The sequence below is a fragment of the Nicotiana tabacum genome, chromosome 7 (genome assembly GCF_000715075.1).
Source record: "Nicotiana tabacum cultivar K326 chromosome 7, ASM71507v2, whole genome shotgun sequence".
Classification (NCBI taxonomy): domain Eukaryota; kingdom Viridiplantae; phylum Streptophyta; class Magnoliopsida; order Solanales; family Solanaceae; genus Nicotiana; species Nicotiana tabacum.
This window is the reverse complement of record NC_134086.1, coordinates 164,613,294-164,633,152: the sequence shown is the minus strand read 5'-3', so window position 1 is coordinate 164,633,152 and position 19,859 is coordinate 164,613,294. Positions and strand designations below refer to the sequence as shown.

The following is a 19,859-nucleotide window of genomic DNA, read 5'->3' as shown; positions in this document are numbered from 1 at the left end:
CGCCTCTGATCACCGGAAAAGACAAAAAATCATTACAAACGAAAAAGAGGGTAAATGCAATTGCAGAAGGGTTTTAAACCTTTTAGGTAGAAAAGATGTCATATAAAAAGCTCCCCGGATACATAAATTAAATTTTGCAGTAGATAATATAAAATATACAAAAATTATCGTATTATATGATTATCTGTCTTGAAATCAAGTTAAATTTTTGATAAAAATGCAAACATGATAGAGTTGGCATCTATAGTCCTTAACTATAAATTAGCACAAAATCATTAAGAAAATTAAAAAGTACAGTAAAAAACCTCATTCATTCTTCCGACCTTTTAGATTTTAATAAGCTCATTTCTGCTAACAATATATTACTTTGCATATTTGTTCCTCTTAATGGTAGTGAATATACATTTTAAGAAATATGTCATATTTTCCTTTATTTAATTCTTATATAACTTTATTATTTGTAACCGTATGATTTGTCTACAGCAATTTAATTCAAGAAAATTCCCAAATTCCGACATAATTTTTGCATTTTTTTTCATATCTTATAATCTATATATGCTATTTAACTTTTGTGATTCATTACTCGTCAATATCTAAACTTACTTATCACCGCCTGATTTCTCAAGCTAAGACACTATTATTATCCAACTATTATCATAATTGGCTTCTCCTTAGGTTACAACTCAAAAGTAAATGCAATACATGATTGTCTTTAGGTTACAACTCAAAAATAAAATTACATATAGCATCTCCAATATTGGCAGAGATCTCCTTTTCTCACTCACCATCATTTATCTTAATATAATCTTAATCTCAAAACGTCGTTCTGGTCTTTTTAAGAAAGCTAGTGAACTATGCACACTTTGTGGTGTTGAAATAGCTATCATAGTGTATTCACCTGCTAGAAAAGTATTTTCTTTTGGTCACCCTAATGTTGAGTCCATTGTCGATAGGTTCCTCTCAAGAAATCATAATCCAATTTCTAATTAACCACTTCATCTTGTTGAGGCTCATCGAAATGCTAGTGTTCGTGAGCTCAATTTGCAGTTAACTCAGATTCTTGCGGAGCTTGAAGTTGAGAAGAAAATAGGAGAATCATTTGATCAAATAAGGAAAAATAGTCAAAGTCAATATTGGTGGGAAACTCCAATAAGTAAACTTGACTTGCATGAACTTGAACAATTAAAGGATTCAATGGAGGTTTTAAAAAAGAATGTGACAAATTAGGCAAGCAAGTTTATGGTTGAGACTACTAATTCTTCTTCTTATTTTGGTGTTAATGGTAATAGGATTTTTGACAACTATGATATCAAGCCAGCTCGAAACATGGTTGCTTCAAATAATCTTCATAACCATAACTTTGGCTTTGATTCAGTTGGGTTGTTTTAATTCTTTTCTGGTCCGACCCTTTTTCGGATCTCGCGCATAATGGGAGCTTAGAGCACCGGGTTGCCTTTTTTTTCCCCTCTTTTTGTTAACTAAAGCCAACGAGTACCTCACTAGTTGGTCTTTGCTATATGCTTTTCAAGTTCTCAGTTTGTGTATTGATTGCCCATATAAATAAATAAGTTAGTAATTGTTAATATTTTGCAATCCTTTTATCTGCTATTATCATGTTATTAATTACTTCCCCAGTCATAACTTTTCGTTAAGAAATCCTGCCTTTATTTCTTAGTGTAAAGTTGAGTTGTACCTTCTCTAGTTCATATAAATAATATATATATCTGTCTAATTAATTAACGATTTCTCTTAAAGAACATATATCAAGCATTCTCACTGGTGGTGGCAAAGCGGATTAAAAAAAATAGTCATTCATCTATATTATCCACTAAAAAATGGGTTGGATAATGAACTTTTTTAAAAATAGATCAAATATGGGTAAGAACTATATTATCCACTTAGAAAATGGATAACAAATGGATAACTAATGAGTTTAACTTTTACATTTATAAAGACTAAAATTGAGGGTTACTCAAGCTTGGGAGAATATGAATTCTCCCAAAAGTGATCATATTTAAAAATTCATGGATAATGTGGTCACTCATATTATCCGCCGATTAACCCATTTTCTATCCTTATTAAATATGAGTCGGATCGAATAATTTATCCATTTTTTGCATTATCCGTATTCGACCCGCTCATATGGGGAAAAGATACATGCATTTTCTCGTAAGGAGAATAATAAAACATACTGTTGTTATTACAATCATAAGCTTAAGTAATACTCCAAATAAAAAACTGATTAAAGCTTTAGTAAACCAATGAAAAGTGGCACCAAGGTATGATCTCATTGTCAATAAAAGATGGATTAAAAACCATAAGAAACCACATTCAAATTCTAACATTGAAATAAAATACTAAGAAAACATAAAGAAAGAGTGCAACATGACCAGTTTAGTTTTAGCTTTTATCCAGGTCTCATGAACTTCTTCTTCCTTTTGGCAATCTTTCTCAGCTTCTTCACCTTGACTTTGGCAGTATGAGTCTATTGTTTATATTAGTGTTTGCATAAATAATACAAAGTAGCCAACAAGTGTCATTATTGGAACAACTCAACTTGTTAGAAACAAGAAAATAAAAAAGAAGAATAAAATATCAAGATTTAACATCAGTCATTTAAATTAATACAGGGAAATTACTGCTCCACACTTGAACTTGTTGCAAGCACAAAAAAATTGAGATTGGCATAAACCTAGTAATACCTACTAGAAATACAATTGTTCAAAATGCAATCTTTTGTAAATGATTATGCAACTCCGAATTCTTTCATCACTATTTTTTTTAATTAATGTAGTAATACTAATTAGTTTTGTCACTAGAACAATTAACTTGTTCATTGACACAAGGAAGAAGATAGAAGAGATTATTAGTACAAAAACAACAGCTTCTCAAATTTTCTATATATAAAAGATCACGACATGCTATTTCTTTATTAAAATACTCAACTAATCAAGCTTTAAATATGAAAATAATTGCTTCAGAATTGGCCACCTCCTGGGTGATTGAATTGGTAAGGAACAATTGAAGAACAATAGTCGATAGCGGCCTGATTCAAGAATTGGTCTTCAGCCCCAAATCTAGCAATATTATTATTCAAAGTTGAAGTAGTTGGCACTACTGAAGAACCATTAATCATACTCAATTCATCAGCTCTCATTGTTATTTTCTTCTTCAATTCCTCCAATGCACCCATAAATTCTTCAAGTTCCTCAATTCCCATATCATCAATTGATTCATTCCACCAAAATCCCTCATTATTATTATTATTCACAATCTTTGAATTTTCAATAATCTCCTTTTTTTTCTTCTCAGCCTCCAATTCTCTACAAATCTGAGAATAGTATTGATTGTTCTGTTGCACATTGAGTTGATCGACGGTGGATGAGGAGGAGGAGGAGGATTTTCCAGTGAGATAACGGTCGATAACGGCGTCAGCATTGGGATGACCGAAAGCGAAAAGACGTTGTCGTTTTAAAGATTGAACAAGAATAGCGATTTCTGCACCACTTAAGATGCAAAGTTCGCTAGCTTTTTTGAAAAGACCTAAACGCCGTTTGGAGAAAGTAACATGCCTGCTGTTTTGATTGTCTATTGGCTTGATTGCAATTTTTCTCCGCCCTTGAGTTTTCTTCATGGTGTTAATAGTAGTGTTCATGGTAGAAGAAAGAAGAAGATTAATTGGCTTCGTAAATTAAGAACTTGTTGATGTATAATAATTTATAGAAGAGTTGCTTGGTATGTAAATCAAAGATTTTTTACCATTCGAGAATCTGAAAAGATTTAATTACTCGTTTTAGTTGTAGTTGTAGGAAAGGGATTGGGTTTTAATTTGAAAAGTACCGTAATATGGAAAGCTATTTTAGGAAACTTTTCCATAACTTTGTTACTTATTGGAAAAGTAGAATCTTTAAATTATTATTATTATTTATTTATATAGAAGAGAGAAGATGGTCGATCAATGGTATCTTTGCAAATCAAGCTTCTTTTAAGGGCAAAACAGTAATTGCGTCATTAATTGTTAAATAGAAATTCTAGAAGGATCCGATTTTTCATGCTCATCTCTAACTGAAAAATGAAAAGAACAGACGCACAAGCAGCTGCTCTTCTCCTCATCTTCACATCAGGGTATGTTTTCCATTTAATTTTTGCTCAAATTTCTTTCTATTATTTTCAGTCTTTCTACTTTTTGGTCTACCTTTGTTGAATCTGTTTGGTTTTTGCCCCTTTTCCGCTCTTTTGGTTCATTGTTGTTTCCTTAACGATGTCTTTTTCCTTTTCTAATTTTATTACGTTGTTCTCTCGGTATTCTTAACAACAACTTGTTGTTTCTCTCTCCCTCCAGAGTAATTATCGAGGTTGGCATATATATATTTTTGGTTTTTCTTTTGCTTTCAAGCCGAGACGGATCCAAGATTTAAACGAAAATACAAAAAGCCTGGGAACTTCAAATTTTGAGGATTCCAAGTTGAACTGCTCCAATTGGTCAACAATCTGTGTGCATTTTTCAAAACGGGGTATAAATGTTGCTGTATTAGAGTTACTCATTTGTCAATAATGAATATTTTGCTATAACTGTAGAACTTTCATATCTTTTGATCATATACCGGTTTTAGAAGCAACAAGCACGCGTCCTTTTTATTTATTCCCCTATATATCATCTTTTCCTTCCCCCAAAACTTTAGTCTTTATCATACTTCAGATCTTAAAATACCAACATTGTTAAGGTTAAATTTTCTTGAATTTAACTGAGGTTGACTTGAAGAGAACGAGTGCAAGCTAAGATAGTTCATGTGATCCGATGTTTGGCAAAATTGCGAGTATTTGATCGTTTGCATGACATAATTAGACACTTTTTACCAAAAGGTGAGCAATTAGATCTTCATAAAATGACTTTTTTTGGTCAACTTAAAGTAAAATATTCTTATGATTAATTATTTCTTTATTTCTTATTTGGAATTATGGAGTAGTTCCTATTGTTGTAATCTTTAAGGATAGATAAAAATATATCGATATTTTATCCTTGAATGAATAATTTTAAAATATAGTGGAATGTTTCTTCCAGTTTCCCGCTGATAAGCTAGAGGGTCTATAAAAGCTTGACGAAAAAGTAAAGTTTTGAACTTTAAAAGGTTTATCAATGATGCGTATGTACCATGCTTATTCAGATCATGTTAACAATAGCAAGTAAACATAATTCTTCCCTTTAAATACACATTCAAATTTTGGTGGATCTTCTGACTATATGTGAAGAAATTACCAACCTTTTGAGTGGATCTCTTTGATAGAAAAAAATACTTTTGCACAAGTTCATGTATGTGTATATTATAATTGCCTGGTCTAGGACTATGATAAATATCCTTTGCTCATAAAGTCTTGGATATGCACCATGCTAGAAGATTTCTTCTTAGTGATCTAGATCGACCCAGCAAATTAAAGTATTTATAGACTTAGAGAACCTATCATGGATTTCATGAGCCAGGAGCCTACTTCAGATGAAGAGGCTTCCTTTTTTGGCAAAGAACTAAAACTATAGAGTTAGTATCGGTATAGTAAAAGTGCTTCTTTTTTATCCATGGAATGATAACTGATAAGGCGTCATTGACTAACCATATCGGTTTCTTCTTCATTAATTTTTATATGGGCTTAGATACCAAGTTTCTAAATTTATAAGCAGCAACCTGCTACTCTGCTTCAACACTTCCTTAATATCAACAAGTAGGCACGCTAAAGCAATATTATCCTCAGTTTCCATTTGAATGTGAAGCTCACCGTATTGCCACCAGTATTTATTATAATAGTATATATGCATGAATCTTTTACAAATTAGTTCTTGTAGCTTCCAGAATAAGGCTCCCACACCGTTAGATGTCCTTTGCCAAATTTTGCAGCATTACTTATGGTGGCTGTTTTGTAGTTCGTAGCTAACTATTTGGTTGTTTTTGCCGTTATCGCTTGTTCATTTATGTGAAGTAACTACTAAACTAAGTACCATATTCTTTTTGGGACATGTATCTTTTGAAATGTATGCTCCTCAAGTCCATCATTTTGTACTGTAAATTTCTAAAAAAGTTATACTGTTAACTTTCTATTTAAAAGTCAGCAGAAGATAAATATGTAATACTAGAATGAATATTTACACAGGTGGTTAGACGTTTGATTGAAAGAGTTTAAACACTTAATGAAGTTAATACAGAAGGCTTGATGATATTCAAATAACCCTAAGACTGTCAATTGGGTCGAGCATAGAAATTAAATTATTTTGCAGAGCTTAATTACTTCCCTCGGTTTATAGCAAGGCACAAGTTTTCAGTTCAAAAGAATAAATGGCTCAGAAGATATTAAAGCTCCACGCTTTTCTCCAGTTTTGGTCTAATTGCAGTTTTGCTGCAATCTTTTTTTTTTCCCTTTTGCAGTTTTGCTGCAATTTTGTGATCAATATTTGCTGCAGTTTTGGTCTAGCTACGAAGCAGTTTTACTGCAATTTTTGTCCAGTTTTGATGGGGTTTTTTATGGAATGGGTCTCGAAGATATGAATTAAGGTTTTTTAAAAGGTAGAAGAAGATCGTTGATCAAGGGAGAGCTTTTTCTGTGGTGTATAGCCATGTCATTAATTATATTATAGTTAAATATGTGTGGCATCTGATGTGGAGGGCCGTTAATAGTAAGGGTAGATGTAGGCTAAAAATTAGGCGACAGGGGTATAATTGCTACTAAAATTTAACGGAGAATAAAAATGACCTATTTTGAATAGTTCAAGGGTAAAAGTCACATGATTGGAATGCAAGTTCATTTTAGGAACATCAACGTTGGTGGTATTATCTATTGATGCTGTAAAATAGAGTTCCAAGTAGCTAGATATGAAATCAACATATGCTATCTTTTTCAATTTATTCTAATTGCTCTTCACCTATTTTTTTTAAATTTAGTTTTGCTTGGAATTTGCTTTTAAATTTCTATTTCATTCAGATGTTTTACCTGAAAGTACAAGTAGTGGATTGATATACCGTCTTTGCATATTTGGTAGGGACTAATTCACTTGGCCACTTGTAGTTCTTATGCTCATAATCCTTTTTTGTTGCTCTGAAGGTATTGCAAATGCGAGATGCCATATAATCCGGATGAGTTTATGGTAAACAATATTGATGATAATAGTCAAGTAAATTGGATCACTAGGTCTTTCTCTTCTCTTCTCAATTTCTGTATTTGGGCTATGGAAAGACTAATTCTCATGGCAGGGATATAACTTAGAGTCTCAGACAACCAAATTAAAAGAAAAGGCCATTTTGGTAAGTTGATAGTGTATCTAGAATCTAGATAGGCTTGGCTTTACTAAAACTGATTTAGTTGTTCTCCTATGCAATGTAGATAAGTACATTTTGGTGCTTTTAACCCCTTAGAAAATTAAAATTGGTTTCACAATGACTTATGCTGATATGGTCCTCTTGTATAGTGCAAGATAGACCGCCCAAATTGTAGATATTTAATTGCTTGAAAAACGTGAAATGGTAAAATGGAGGACACGATCTACTATTACCAGTGATGTTGCTTGCTTTTCCCAATCAATTTCTTGACACAGTTCCTCCTCCTCCTTATGTACTTTATCTTGACTTGACCATATTCTTATCTTGCTTTTTGACATCTTCCTGTTTCTGTTGTTCAGAGCCAGAGTAACAATAAACAAGAAAGATACATTTATGGCATGCTCGCTTTTGCGCTATTAGAACTTGGTCGATACACAGATGCAGAAGAAGCTGCAAACAAAGGCTTTGAGATTGATAGTGAAGATGCCTGGACACATCATGCTGTGAGTTACTCTTTCCTTTCTAGCTGATATCTGCTAGTGAAAAATGCTAATATTAGTTGGATTGGCTAAAGAAGTCGTCAAAATACATGCAAATATGTTGGCAGCTGGAGGAAATTCATTTATTCATTCAGTGCTATTCTTGTATAATATTTTTGTCTTATCTCATGACAATCTGCATGCAGCTTTGTCATGTTTATCACTACAAGTGTCGTTTTAAAGAAGCAGTACAATTTATGGAGAAGTGCTCAAGAACCTGGAGTTCTTTGTCATCTTTTATGTATCCGCAGAATCCGATACTAGTTCAGCTTTGAATTTTGTAATTTTTAAAAGCTAACCACTAGGATATTTGCAGGTGTACACACAATTGGTGGCATGTAGCGCTTCGTTATTTGGAAGGTCATTCTCCGATGGAAAAAGTAAGAGACGTGTATGACCAGAACATCTGGAAAGAGTTGGAAAGAAGCGATCCCTCTCAAGCCAAAGAAAGTTAGTGGTTTGTAGTCAAACAACTTCTTTCAATAATACTTGATGAGAGTTAACAGTGTTCTTGGAAACATGCAGGTGTACTTGAATGCTGTTGGTTTGTTACTCCGGGTATATGTACGAGGTGGGATTAATGTCTTTGGGGATCGTTTGAAGATCCTAGCTGATTGTCTGACAAATATGCCTAACAACATCACTGGTTTCTACGCAGCTGCAATTCATCAATTCCTCCTCCTCATGTCATTTATCTTGACTTGACCATATTCTTATCATGCTTTTTGACATCTTCCTGTTTCTGTTGTTCAGAGTGTGACTCCTGCAGTACTTCTCAGGTTTCTGTGCGAGCATCGATCAGAATGGGTAGACAACGATATTGATGCCTACGCAGATGCAGCTGTTAAAGTTGGTCCTTGCAGCCTACCTGGGGCCCGAGTCTATAATTTTGGGGGTCAAGTGATACTTCCATTGGCACACACCGCTGAACATGAAGAGGCAAGTGTTCTAGATCCTATTTAAATCAATGTGGGCATGCCTAAAACTGTTCCTTTCTGTCTTCTTTGGATAATATGGGATGGATTCCTCATCATTAATGTTGATCGCAATCTCTTTTATGCTCAGTAGTTGCTGGAGGTCATCAAGTTGGAACTTGGAAGGATTTGCCATTCTCCAGATGATTTTATAATGCCAAGATATATGTTCCTACTGCAAGTAAGTTCTATTTCTGCACATGGATTTTGTTCTTTTGTAGAGAATCTTAACTGGATTTACCAAAGCTCGTACCTCTATATAAGAGACAGACTTGTACAAGAGTAAGAAGCTTAACTTATTGGTTTGAGAAACTTACTCTGGCTCCGGACAACCGTCCAGTACCAAAAGTTAGAGACGATGTTGAGACTTTAGTTGATTATACTTTGGTTGTTAAAGTTTGTTTTATTACACAATTTCGAACTAGTTATATTGATGAATATGGCGAGGTGATCAGGTAGGACATGGCGCGGCTTCAGATTTCCGAGGACATGGCTCTTGATAGGAACATATGGAGGTCGAGCATAAGGGTGGTAGGCTAGGAGGTAGTCGAGATTTATTCCCTCTTTGTACTGGGTAGTCGGATAGAATTTCGTTTAGGTTTGTTAGCGGTCTTTGTTGTATTCACATTGTTGTTTTGTATAGTTTTGTGTTATTGTCCTTTCACTTATTTGCTGTGGTTATTTTCTTTCTGGTATCTTTTGTTGTCACAGGTCTTTTCTCTTATTTCTTTTCTGATATTATTACCTTTCCTGTTGAGCCGAGAGTCTCCTGGAAGCTAATTCATCACTTCATCTTGTTGACGCTCATCGAAATGCTAGTGTTCGTGAGCTCAATTTGCAGTTAACTCGGATTCTTGCTGAGTTTGAAGTTGAGAAGAAAAAAGAAGAATCATTTGATCAAATGAGGAAAAATAGTCAAAGTCAATATTGGTGGGAAGCTCCAATAAGTAAACTTGGCTTGCATGAACTTGAACAATTAAAGGATTCAATGGAGGTTTTAAAACATAAAGAAAGAGTGCAACATGACCAGTTTAGTTTTAGCTTTTATCCAGGTCTAATGAGCTTCTTCTCCCTTTTGGCAATCTTTCTCACCTTCTTCACCTTGGCTTTGACAGTATGAGTCTATTGTTTATATTAGTGTTTGCATAAATAATACAAAGTAGCCAACAAGTGTCATTATTGAAACAACTCAAATTGTTAGAAACAAGAAAATAAAAAAGAAGAAAATTTAACATCAGTCATTTAAATTAATACAGGGAAATTAATGCTCCACACTTATAACTTGTTGCAAGCACAATAAAATTGAGATTGGCATAAACCTAGTAATACCTACTAGAAATACAATTGTTCAAAATGCAATTTTTTGTAAATGATTCTGCAACTCCGAATTCTTTCATCACTATTTTTTTAAATTAATGTAGTAATACTAATTAGTTTTGTCACTAGAACAATTAACTTGTTCATTGACACAAGGAAGAAGATAGTAGAGATTATTAGTACAAAAACAACAGCTTCTCAAATTTTCTATATATAAAAGATCACGACATGCTATTTCTTTATTAAAATACTCAACTAATCAAGCTTTAAATATGAAAATAATTGCTTCAGAATTGGCCACCTCCTGGGTGATTGAATTGGTAAGGAACAATTGAAGAACAATAGTCGATAGCGGCCTGATTCAAGAATTGGTCTTCAGCCCCAAATCTAGCAATATTATTATTCAAAGTTGAAGTAGTTGGCACTACTGAAGAACCATTAATCATACTCAATTCATCAGCTCTCATTGTTATTTTCTTCTTCAATTCTTCCAATGCACCCATAAATTCTTCAAGTTCCTCCATTCCCATATCATCAATTGATTCATTCCACTCATTATTCTCATTATTATTATTATTATTATTATTATTATTATTATTATTATTATTATTATTATTATTATTATTATTATTATTATTATTATTATTATTATTATTATTATTATTATTCACAATCTTTGAATTTTCAATAATCTCCTTTTTTTTCTTCTCAGCCTCCAATTCTCTACAAATCTGAGATTAGTATTGATTGTTCTGTTGCACATTGAGTTGATCGACGGTGGATGAGGAGGAGGAGGATTTTCCGGTGAGATAACGGTCGATAACGACATCAGCATTGGGATGACCGAAAGCGAAAAGACGTTGTCGTTTTAAAGATTGAACAAGAATAGCGATTTCTGCACCGCTTAAGATGCAAAGTTCGCTAGCTTTTTAGAAAAGACCTAAACGCCGTTTGGAGAAAGTAACATGCCTGCTGTTTTGGTTGTCTATTGGCTTGATTGCCATTTTTCTCCGTCCTTGAGTTTTCTTCATGGTGTTAATAGTAGTGTTCATGGTAGAAGAAAGAAGAAGATTAATTGGCTTCGTAAATTGAGAAGTTATTGATGTATAATAATTTATAGAAGAGTTGTTTGGTCTGTAAATTAAAGATTTTTTACCATTCAAGAATCGAAAAAGATTTAGTTACTCGTTTTAGTTGTAGTTGTAGGAACATGATTGGGTTTTAATTTGGAAAGTACTGTAATATGGAACGCTGTTCTAGGAAAATTTAAAAAACAAACGGAAACTTTTCCATAACTTTGTTACTTATTGGAAAAGTAGAATCTTTAAATATATATATATACTTCCCATAATTTTTGTTACTAATTGGAAAACTAGAATCTTTAATAGGAAAAGAGAATAAGAAAAAATATTTATAGTACTTGAGTGGCACGCGTCATCATTGGAATTTCTCGTAAGTGGGAATTTTTTAGATTTTATTAGATATGAAAGCAAAATACCCAAACAAACAAAAAAAATACATAGGAGGACTGTGCCCCAAACCCAAAGGTCCCAAACCCTATATATGAGAACTTCTACCCAAGCATAGGACATAGGAGGCTCCCTTGGCGCACTCCAGACCAGATTTTCAAAGGTTCATACTGAGAAGCTTGTGCAAGGATGGGTGGTGTACGCTAGAGGTGGCAAACGGGCGGGTCTAGTCGAATATGAGACGTGTCGAAAACGGATAATAAAAAATTGATAAATTATTCGATCCGACCCATATTTATTACTGATAAAAAACGAGTTAACCATATTATCCATGGCTTCATAAATATGATCGCTTTTGGGAGAATTTCTAGTTTTTCTCAAACTTGAGAAACCGCAAGTTAAGGTCTTACAAATGTAATAGTTAAACCTATTGGTTATCCATTTTCTAAATAGATAATATGGTTCTTATCTATATTTGACTCATTTATAAAAAGTTCATTATCCAATCCATTTTTTAGTTGATAATATGGGTGGTTGACTATTTTTTTTTTGATTCATTTTGCCACCACTAGTGTACGTAGTAAGACCGTGATCAATAAGTCATCTCAACAGGTAAATAGTGGTGGAGCCACCTTGTTTGACCAAAAAGTATAGTACTATTTGTTAAACTAATTAAAAGATAACTGAGGTGAAAGGTGAATCATAGTCAAGCATAATAACTCTTAGATCTAGCCAAGTGTTGAAGTGATACCGTTTATTTAGTGCCCATAATCGGATACTAAATCATTAAATGCACGCCTTGGGGAATAAATGAAGAATGAATGATGAACAATAAATATAGAAAGTGGCAAAAAATGTAAATAGGAAGAACATTTCGCCCAAATATCGGCCGATGTGGAAGATTCTTCCTCCTGACAACGGAATATGGCAGTGAATAAGAATATGAACAATGCTTTCTTGGATCGTGTGAGTGGAAAGAAAGAATAATCGATAAAATCAATCACTATGGAATGGTATACTTTATTCTCTCTCAAGAGTCAACTTCTTACAACAGTATTTTGAGAATCAATCTCACGTGTCCTTTTTCTTTTCCCTCTCTTTCTATTTATATGGGATATTCTCTAAAACTCTAAAAAGTACAACAAGGAGAATATTCAGAAGAATATTCCTGTCACTAGTTCCAAGACTACACTAGCCGTTATTCCTACTCTTCGCTACTCGACCTCGGCCTTTACGGCTTACTCAGCAACTGATCGTTGTTGGGCTTTGGTCGACCTCGGCCTATCCGCCCAAATCGAAATACAGTCTTCTCACTTAACGATCTTCCCACGCCTGACTTCCTAAGCCAGATTTTGACCCATACAGTTAGTCTAGTTAGTCCCTTCACTTGTCGAGGTCGCCTCTGGTCGGCCCCGATGAGCGGACCTTTTCAGTCGACGATTTGTGAAAAAATATTTTAGCGTGGTGATCGAGTAGAGGCGTCCGTAGCAGAAATAATAATGTATCTCTTTGAGATTCGTGGGTCATGGGGTTGGTGCATGATGACGTCACGTCGCATGCGCCATCATTGTGCATCTTCCCGATGCGTTCCCTCGTTCCTCGAGTCCCTGTCCTTTCGATTCTAGGGCCACTGACAGTTGCCCGCATCAATCCGAACACCTCTGAGGTCTATAAATAAAGAGGGGAACACTTCTCAATGGAAATTTTGCATTCTCTGATTCTTCAACTTTGCACTCGCTTCTCTTTCTTCTTCTTGCGTTCTTGCACCATGAAATTGCAATTGTTTTTATCCTTTTTTCTTTTTCTACTCCACCGCATACATATTAGCAAAGAATGGCTAATGTGACCTCCAATGCTGAGATGATCTCTGACCCTACTCCATTATCGGTGGCCATGCCTTCTGGTGGCGGAGAATCAACGGTTGTAGAGGATGAGAGCTTCCCCACTATGGAAGAGATCATTCCTCGTAACCCTACTTCTAGGTCCGACTTCTCTAAGGAACTCGCCCTTTAGCCGGAGTCTGTGAAACCTGAGATGGAGGCGAAGCACCTTTTTGCCCTTAGGACCAAATATGACATTCCTGCCCACGTCGACTTGGTCCCGACGGGAGATGATGTGGTTCAAGTTCACCGGCCTGGGTATTGTGCATTTTATGCCTACCCATTCCCGATAGGTAATTCTCTTCCTCTTCCTCCGTTGGCGGAGGAGTTCTGTCGCTACTACAACATCTGCCAGACACAACTTTCTCCCTACCTTTACAAGATTTTTCTTATGTTGGCGAAGTTCGTAGGGCTGACCGGCTGCGAAGTCTCTATCTGTTATCTACTGCACCTCTTCGGATTGAGCTTCCATAAGGGCACGATGATTCACATCCGCCACCACGGAAAAAAAGGGTTGGTGGCGGGGATGGATGATAGGATGAACCATTGGTTTTTGGCTCATTACTTCTTCATCAAAACCGAGCATGTAGTGGCGAACCCTAGCGAATTTCCTAAACAATGGAATTTTTCTCGTAAGTGTCATCATTTGGAGTACGTTCTTTCCCTCATCTTCGTGTTTCGTGACTTGTTACGTTGTTTTTCTTTTTGTAGCTGAGAAGTACCCCCCTTCTTTAGTCGCCGATATCAGTGACTGGGTGACTCGCATCTTGCCTCACACCGTAGGGATCCATGACTAGGCGTCCTTCAATAAGAGGCTCGGGCTCAAGCCTTCGACCGGTAAGTCGGGTTTTTCTCTCATAACTACTTCGCTCTTGTTGTGGTGTGCTTCTTTCTGCCGCTTATGGTTTTCTATTGACGCCAAGTTGGAGAACTTCTAAGAAGGCGAAGGCTCCTATCCCCGCATTTCGCCAGGCGGTTGCTTCGACGGGGATGCAGTTTATGTTGGTTGAGTCTGCGCGAAATACTTCTTCCCATGCTCCGATTTTAATCGAGCCTGGTCGTCAGACGGCCACTCCATCAGTAGAGGTCCCTGTCTGCCCAATGTTTTATTTAATGGACGAATCTTTCCCCGGTGAGAAGGAAACGACATCGTTGATAAGGCGACGAGTAGAGGCTTTGGCTATGCCTGAGCGGGCAATAATTGTGGACGTGCAAATGCAGAAAATATTTATTGAGTCATCAAATACTCCTGCATTTTTTCTTGGAGCTTCTTCATCTAATGGAGGCCAAGCTGATGTTAAAAATATCACAGGCCTTGGACTTTCTATGGCCACTCATGGGCACACAATTTTTCCCTGATTAACCGAGTTAATCAAGAAATATTACGATTTTAGGTCAAGAGGTTGATCATATCGAGACTTTATTTTAATTTTTTGTTCTAATATACTATACTCTACTCTACTATATTTGAGTAATACTTGAAATGTTTATTTATTGATACTATGCAATTTGTACGACCAGACGTCTAGACAATTTAATTTAGGCTATTGTCGTGGTTTGGTGTTTTTATCATCCTAAAGTGAACGAACAAAGAAGTTTATAGTGATTTCATTCAAAACTTTTTCTGCATTGGGCTTAGTTTTCCCTGAAAATATTGCTCCAGTAATAATTTTTTTACCTGTACCAAACATTCAAAGTTGTGTTTGAAAAAAAAAAAGGAGAAAGGAGGAAAGTTGATAAATTAATTTGACGAGATTAATCAAATAAAATTGTTGTTGGAGCTTTGTCCCATAAATCTTGAACCTTCTTGTTCTTTTTTAAAGGCATTTTTTACTTATTAGGTCACTCAAAATATTTACATGTAATTCTCTATAAAAAGTGGGATCTGTAATTCTGAAAAGGAGTCAGGTTTCATTGTATACGGTAAAGGTGACTGACCCATAGTGAATTTTTTTATATTGTCGATATATTTAAGTAAAATTCTAAAATTTGAACAGTTCGAGGGCAAGAGAGCCATATTTAAAGGATTTAAGTTATATGCACCGACACTGCAAAGATTTTCTTGCACTTTTAATGAATTTTAACCTGTGATGATAAGTTAGTTGTTAATTTTACCAGATTATCAATTAATATTTATCAAGAGATTTATCTGTAATTACATTATGTACATAATAAGTGATCGATTGTCTACACATTTTTAAAATCTTCAATGCATAAAACATCAATTCACATTTAAAATGGTGGTATATGCTAATGACCGTTTCTTACTTATTTAGTAATTTCGAACTAGTTATATTGATGTATATGACGAGGTGATCAGGCAGGATATGACGCGGCTTCAGATTTTTGAGGACATGGCTCTTGATAGGAACATATGGAGGTCGAGCATTAGGGTGGTAGGCTAAGGGGTAGTCGATATTTATTCCCTCTTTGCACTGGGTAGTCGGATAGAATTTAGATTAGGTTTGTTAGCGGTCTTTGTTGTATTCACATTGTTGTTTTGCATAGTTTTGTGTTATTGTCCTTTCACTTATTTGTTGTGGTTATTTTCTTTCTGGTATCTTTTGTTATCACAGGTCTTTTCTCTTATTTCTTTTCTGATATTATTACCTTTCCTTTTGAGCTGAAAGTCTCCTGAAAACAATCTCTTTTCCCTTTTCGGGGTAGGGGTAGGGTCTGCGTATACTCTACTCTCCTCAGACCCCACTAGTAGAATTTTACTAGGTATATTGTTGTTGTTGTTGTTGTTGTTGTTGTTGTTGTTGTTGTATTGACGAATTTTGTCAAAATAGATACTTCTATGCTTGACGTGTTACTTTTCTTTTATCTTTTGCTTTCATTTTGCTGGGTGGTGGTGATGGTGTTTCTCTTGATCTTATATACAGAAAGAAAACCAATTACCTTTAAGTGATACTTGTAAAAATAAATAAAGACATTGAATATCGGCAGAGGCGAAGTCAAGATTTGAAGTTTATGGGTTTTGATATCATCGAACGCACAACTCATTTTAGTTACTGGATTCGTAGTTAAATATTAATACATATTTACTAATTTTTTAATACAAATATAAATCTAATAAAAAACTAATGAATTCGTCCGAACCCGTAAATAATAGTCTAGCTCCGCCTCTGATCACCAGGAAAGACAAAAAAATCATTACAAACGAAAAAGAGGGTAAATGCAATAACAGAAGGGTTTTAAACCTTTTAGGTAGAAAAGATGTCATATAAAAAGCTCCCCGGATACATAAATTAAATTTTGCATTAGATAATATAAAATATACGAAAATTATCGAATTATATGATTATCTGTCTTGAAATCAAGTTAAATTTTTGATAAAAATGTAAACATGATAGAGTTGGCATCTATAGTCCTTAACTATAAATTAGCACAAAATCATTAAGAAAATTAAAAAGTACAGTAAAAAACCTCATTCATTCTTCCGACCTTTTAGATTTTAATAAGCTCATTTCTGCTAACAATATATTACTTTGCATATTTGTTCCTCTTAATGGTAGTGAATATACATTTTAAGAAATATGTCATATTTTTCTTTATTTAATTCTTATGTAACTTTATTATTTGTAACCGTATGATTCATCTACAGCAATTTAATTCAAGAAAATTCCCAAATTCCGACATAATTTTTGCATTTTTTTTCATATCTTATAATCTATATATGCTATTTAACTTTTGTGATTCATTACTCGTCAATATCTAAACTTACTTATCACCGCCTGATTTCTCAAGCTAAGACACTATTATTATCCAACTATTATCATAATTGGCTTCTCCTTAGGTTACAACTCAAAAGTAAATGCAATACATGATTGTCTTTAGGTTACAACTCAAAAATAAAATTACATATAGCATCTCCAATATTGGCAGATATCTCCTTTTCTCACTCACCATCATTTATCTTAATATAATCGTACTCTCTTAATTAATTTTCATTAATCCCTGCTAGCTAGCTGCATAAAACCAATCAATAGATAGAAGGGTTGACAATTGTAACAAACAATTAAGTCATTACTTATTAAGGGATTTATCAGAAATAAAAGTTGACTTTCACAAGTAATATATATGCCTTATTGTTTTAATAATGCCAACTAAGGTGCATTGAGTATCAACACATTACATAGAAACAATAGTAAAAATATTTTAAAGACAGCAAGTTTGAGAGTACTCCATAGCACCTTTAAATAGTCCATATTTTTTACTCTGAATGTAAACTCAAAAACCACAAGAATTATCTCTAATATTCTTTAGTTTCAGCCATGGCAAAGAAACCTAGCATTGGTCGTCAAAAGATCAAAATTGCCAAAATAGAGGCCAAAAATCATCTCCAAGTTACCTTCTCAAAACGTCGTTCTGGTCTTTTTAAGAAAGCTAGTGAACTATGCACATTTTGTGGTGTTGAAATAGCTATCATAGTGTTTTCACCCGCTAGAAAAGTTTTTTCTTTTGGTCACCCTAATGTTGAGTCCATTGTCGATAGGTTCCTCTCAAGAAATCATAATCCAACTTCTAATTCATCACTTCATCTTGTTGACGCTCATCGAAATGCTAGTGTTCGTGAGCTCAATTTGCAGTTAACTCGGATTCTTGCTGAGTTTGAAGTTGAGAAGAAAAAAGAAGAATCATTTGATCAAATGAGGAAAAATAGTCAAAGTCAATATTGGTGGGAAGCTCCAATAAGTAAACTTGGCTTGCATGAACTTGAACAATTAAAGGATTCAATGGAGGTTTTAAAAAAGAATGTGACAAATCAGGCAAGCAAGTTTATGGTTGAGACTGCTAATTCTTCTTCTTATTTTGGTGTTAATGGTAATGGGATTTTTGACAACTATGATATCAAGCCAGCTCGAAACATGGTTGCTTCAAATAATCTTCATAATCATAACTTTGGTTTTGATTCAGTTGGGTTGTTTTAATTCTTTTCTGGTCCGGCCCTTTTTCGGATCTCGCGCATATCAGGAGCTTAGTGCACCGGGTTGTCCCTTTTTCCCCCTCTTTTTATTAACTAAAGCCAACGAGTACCTCATTAGTTGGTCTTTGCTATATGTTTTTCAAGTTCTCAGTTTGTGTATTGATTGCCTATGCAACAACAAATGGTTGCCCATATAAATCAATATGTTAGTAATTGTTAATATTTTGCAATCCTTTTATCTGCTATTATCATGTTATTAATTACAACCCCAGTCATTACCTTTTTGTTAAGAAATCCTGCCTTTATTTCTTAGTGTGAAGTTGAGTTCTACCTTCTCTAGTTCATATAAATATTATATATCTGTCTAATTAATTAACAATTTCTCTTAAAGAACATAGATCAAGCATTCTCACTGGTGGTGGCAAAGCGGATTAAAAAAAATAGTTATTCATCTATATTATCCACTAAAAAATGGGTTGGATAATGAACTTTTTTAAAAATAGATCAAATATGGGTAAGAACTATATTAGAAAATGGATAACTAATGAGTTTAACTTTTACATTTATAAAGACTCAAATTGAGGGTTACTCAAGCTTGGGAGAATAGGAATTCTCCCAAAAGTGATTATATTTAAAAATTCATGGATAATGTGGTCACTCATATTATCCGCCGATTAACCAATTTTCTATCCTTATTAAATATGAGTAGGATCGAATAATTTATCCATTTTCTGCATTATCTGTTTTCGACCCGACCCGCCAGTTTGCCACCCTTAATTTTTACCATATAAAATGCTTATTATGGGGAAACGATGCATGCATTTTGTCGTAAGCAGAATAGAAAACAGATTAAAGCTTTAATAAACCAATGAAAAGTGGCACCAAGGTATGACCTCATTGTCGATAAAAGATGGAATAAAAACCATAAGAAACCACATTCAAATTCTAACATTGAAATAAAATACTAAGAAAACATAAAGAAAGAGTGCAACATGACCAGTTTAGTTTTAGCTTTTATCCAGGTCTAATGAGCTTCTTCTCCCTTTTGGCAATCTTTCTCACCTTCTTCACCTTGGCTTTGACAGTATGAGTCTATTGTTTATATTAGTGTTTGCATAAATAATACAAAGTAGCCAACAAGTGTCATTATTGGGACAACTCAACTTGTTAGAAACAAGAAAATAAAAAAGAAGAATAAAATATCAAGATTTAACATCGGTCATTTAAATTAATACAGCGAAATTACTGCTTCACACTTGAACTCGTTGCAAGCACAATAAAATTGAGATTGGCATAAACCTACTAATACCTACTAGAAATACAATTGTTCAAAATGCAATCTTTTGTAAATGATTTTGCAACTCCGAATTCTTTCATCATTATTTTTTTTAATTAATGTAGTAATACTAATTAGTTTTGTCACTAGAACAATTAGCTTGTTCATTGACA

The 19,859-nt window shown here is 34.3% G+C and overlaps 3 protein-coding genes and 1 pseudogene across 15 annotated transcripts; 3 read left to right on the top strand and 1 right to left on the bottom strand.

Annotated features, from left to right (window-relative positions):
- Positions 1–702: 702 nt before the first annotated feature.
- LOC142162409 (agamous-like MADS-box protein AGL62) lies at positions 703–16,113 on the top strand (annotated as a pseudogene).
- Positions 2,913–3,664, bottom strand: LOC142182596 (agamous-like MADS-box protein AGL62). The gene has a single exon (XM_075256806.1). The coding sequence runs from the start codon at positions 3,653–3,655 to the stop codon at positions 2,978–2,980; it is 678 nt and encodes a 225-aa protein (XP_075112907.1). The 5' UTR covers positions 3,656–3,664; the 3' UTR covers positions 2,913–2,977.
- LOC107771288 (homeobox-leucine zipper protein ATHB-8-like) lies at positions 4,008–10,065 on the top strand. Of its 13 annotated transcripts, none has more exons than XM_075218004.1 (8): positions 4,027–4,125; positions 7,087–7,129; positions 7,236–7,286; positions 7,661–7,804; positions 8,157–8,290; positions 8,366–8,526; positions 8,620–8,779; positions 8,909–9,482. In XM_075218004.1, the coding sequence occupies exons 5-8, from the start codon at positions 8,234–8,236 to the stop codon at positions 9,098–9,100; spliced, it is 570 nt and encodes a 189-aa protein (XP_075074105.1). In that variant the 5' UTR covers positions 4,027–4,125; positions 7,087–7,129; positions 7,236–7,286; positions 7,661–7,804; positions 8,157–8,233; the 3' UTR covers positions 9,101–9,482. The 13 variants fall into 13 exon arrangements, 9 of the variants coding, with proteins under 9 accessions (XP_075074104.1, XP_075074105.1, XP_075074111.1 ...); XM_075218010.1 differs by adding an exon at positions 4,343–4,514 and having other exon boundaries at positions 8,366–8,779; XM_075218007.1 differs by adding an exon at positions 9,526–10,065 and having other exon boundaries at positions 4,028–4,125; positions 8,366–8,779; positions 8,909–8,995.
- A 1,644-nt stretch (positions 16,114–17,757) lies between the features above and the next one.
- LOC142182595 (agamous-like MADS-box protein AGL62) lies at positions 17,758–18,414 on the top strand. The gene has a single exon (XM_075256805.1). The coding sequence runs from the start codon at positions 17,758–17,760 to the stop codon at positions 18,412–18,414; it is 657 nt and encodes a 218-aa protein (XP_075112906.1).
- The last annotated feature ends 1,445 nt before the right edge of the window (positions 18,415–19,859 follow it).

Excerpts from the sequence above, each read along its gene's own strand:
- LOC142182596 (XM_075256806.1), bottom strand. The coding sequence starts at position 3,655 with ATGAACACTACTATTAACACCATGAAGAAAACTCAAGGGCGGAGAAAA.
- LOC142182595 (XM_075256805.1), top strand. The coding sequence starts at position 17,758 with ATGGCAAAGAAACCTAGCATTGGTCGTCAAAAGATCAAAATTGCCAAA.
- LOC107771288 (XM_075218003.1), top strand. The coding sequence starts at position 8,234 with ATGACCAGAACATCTGGAAAGAGTTGGAAAGAAGCGATCCCTCTCAAG. Across the intron at positions 8,291-8,365 it reads TCCCTCTCAAGCCAAAGAAA|GTGTACTTGAATGCTGTTGG; the intron begins GTTAGTGGTTTG and ends GGAAACATGCAG. Across the intron at positions 8,527-8,619 it reads CATCAATTCCTCCTCCTCAT|GTTTCTGTGCGAGCATCGAT; the intron begins GTCATTTATCTT and ends AGTACTTCTCAG.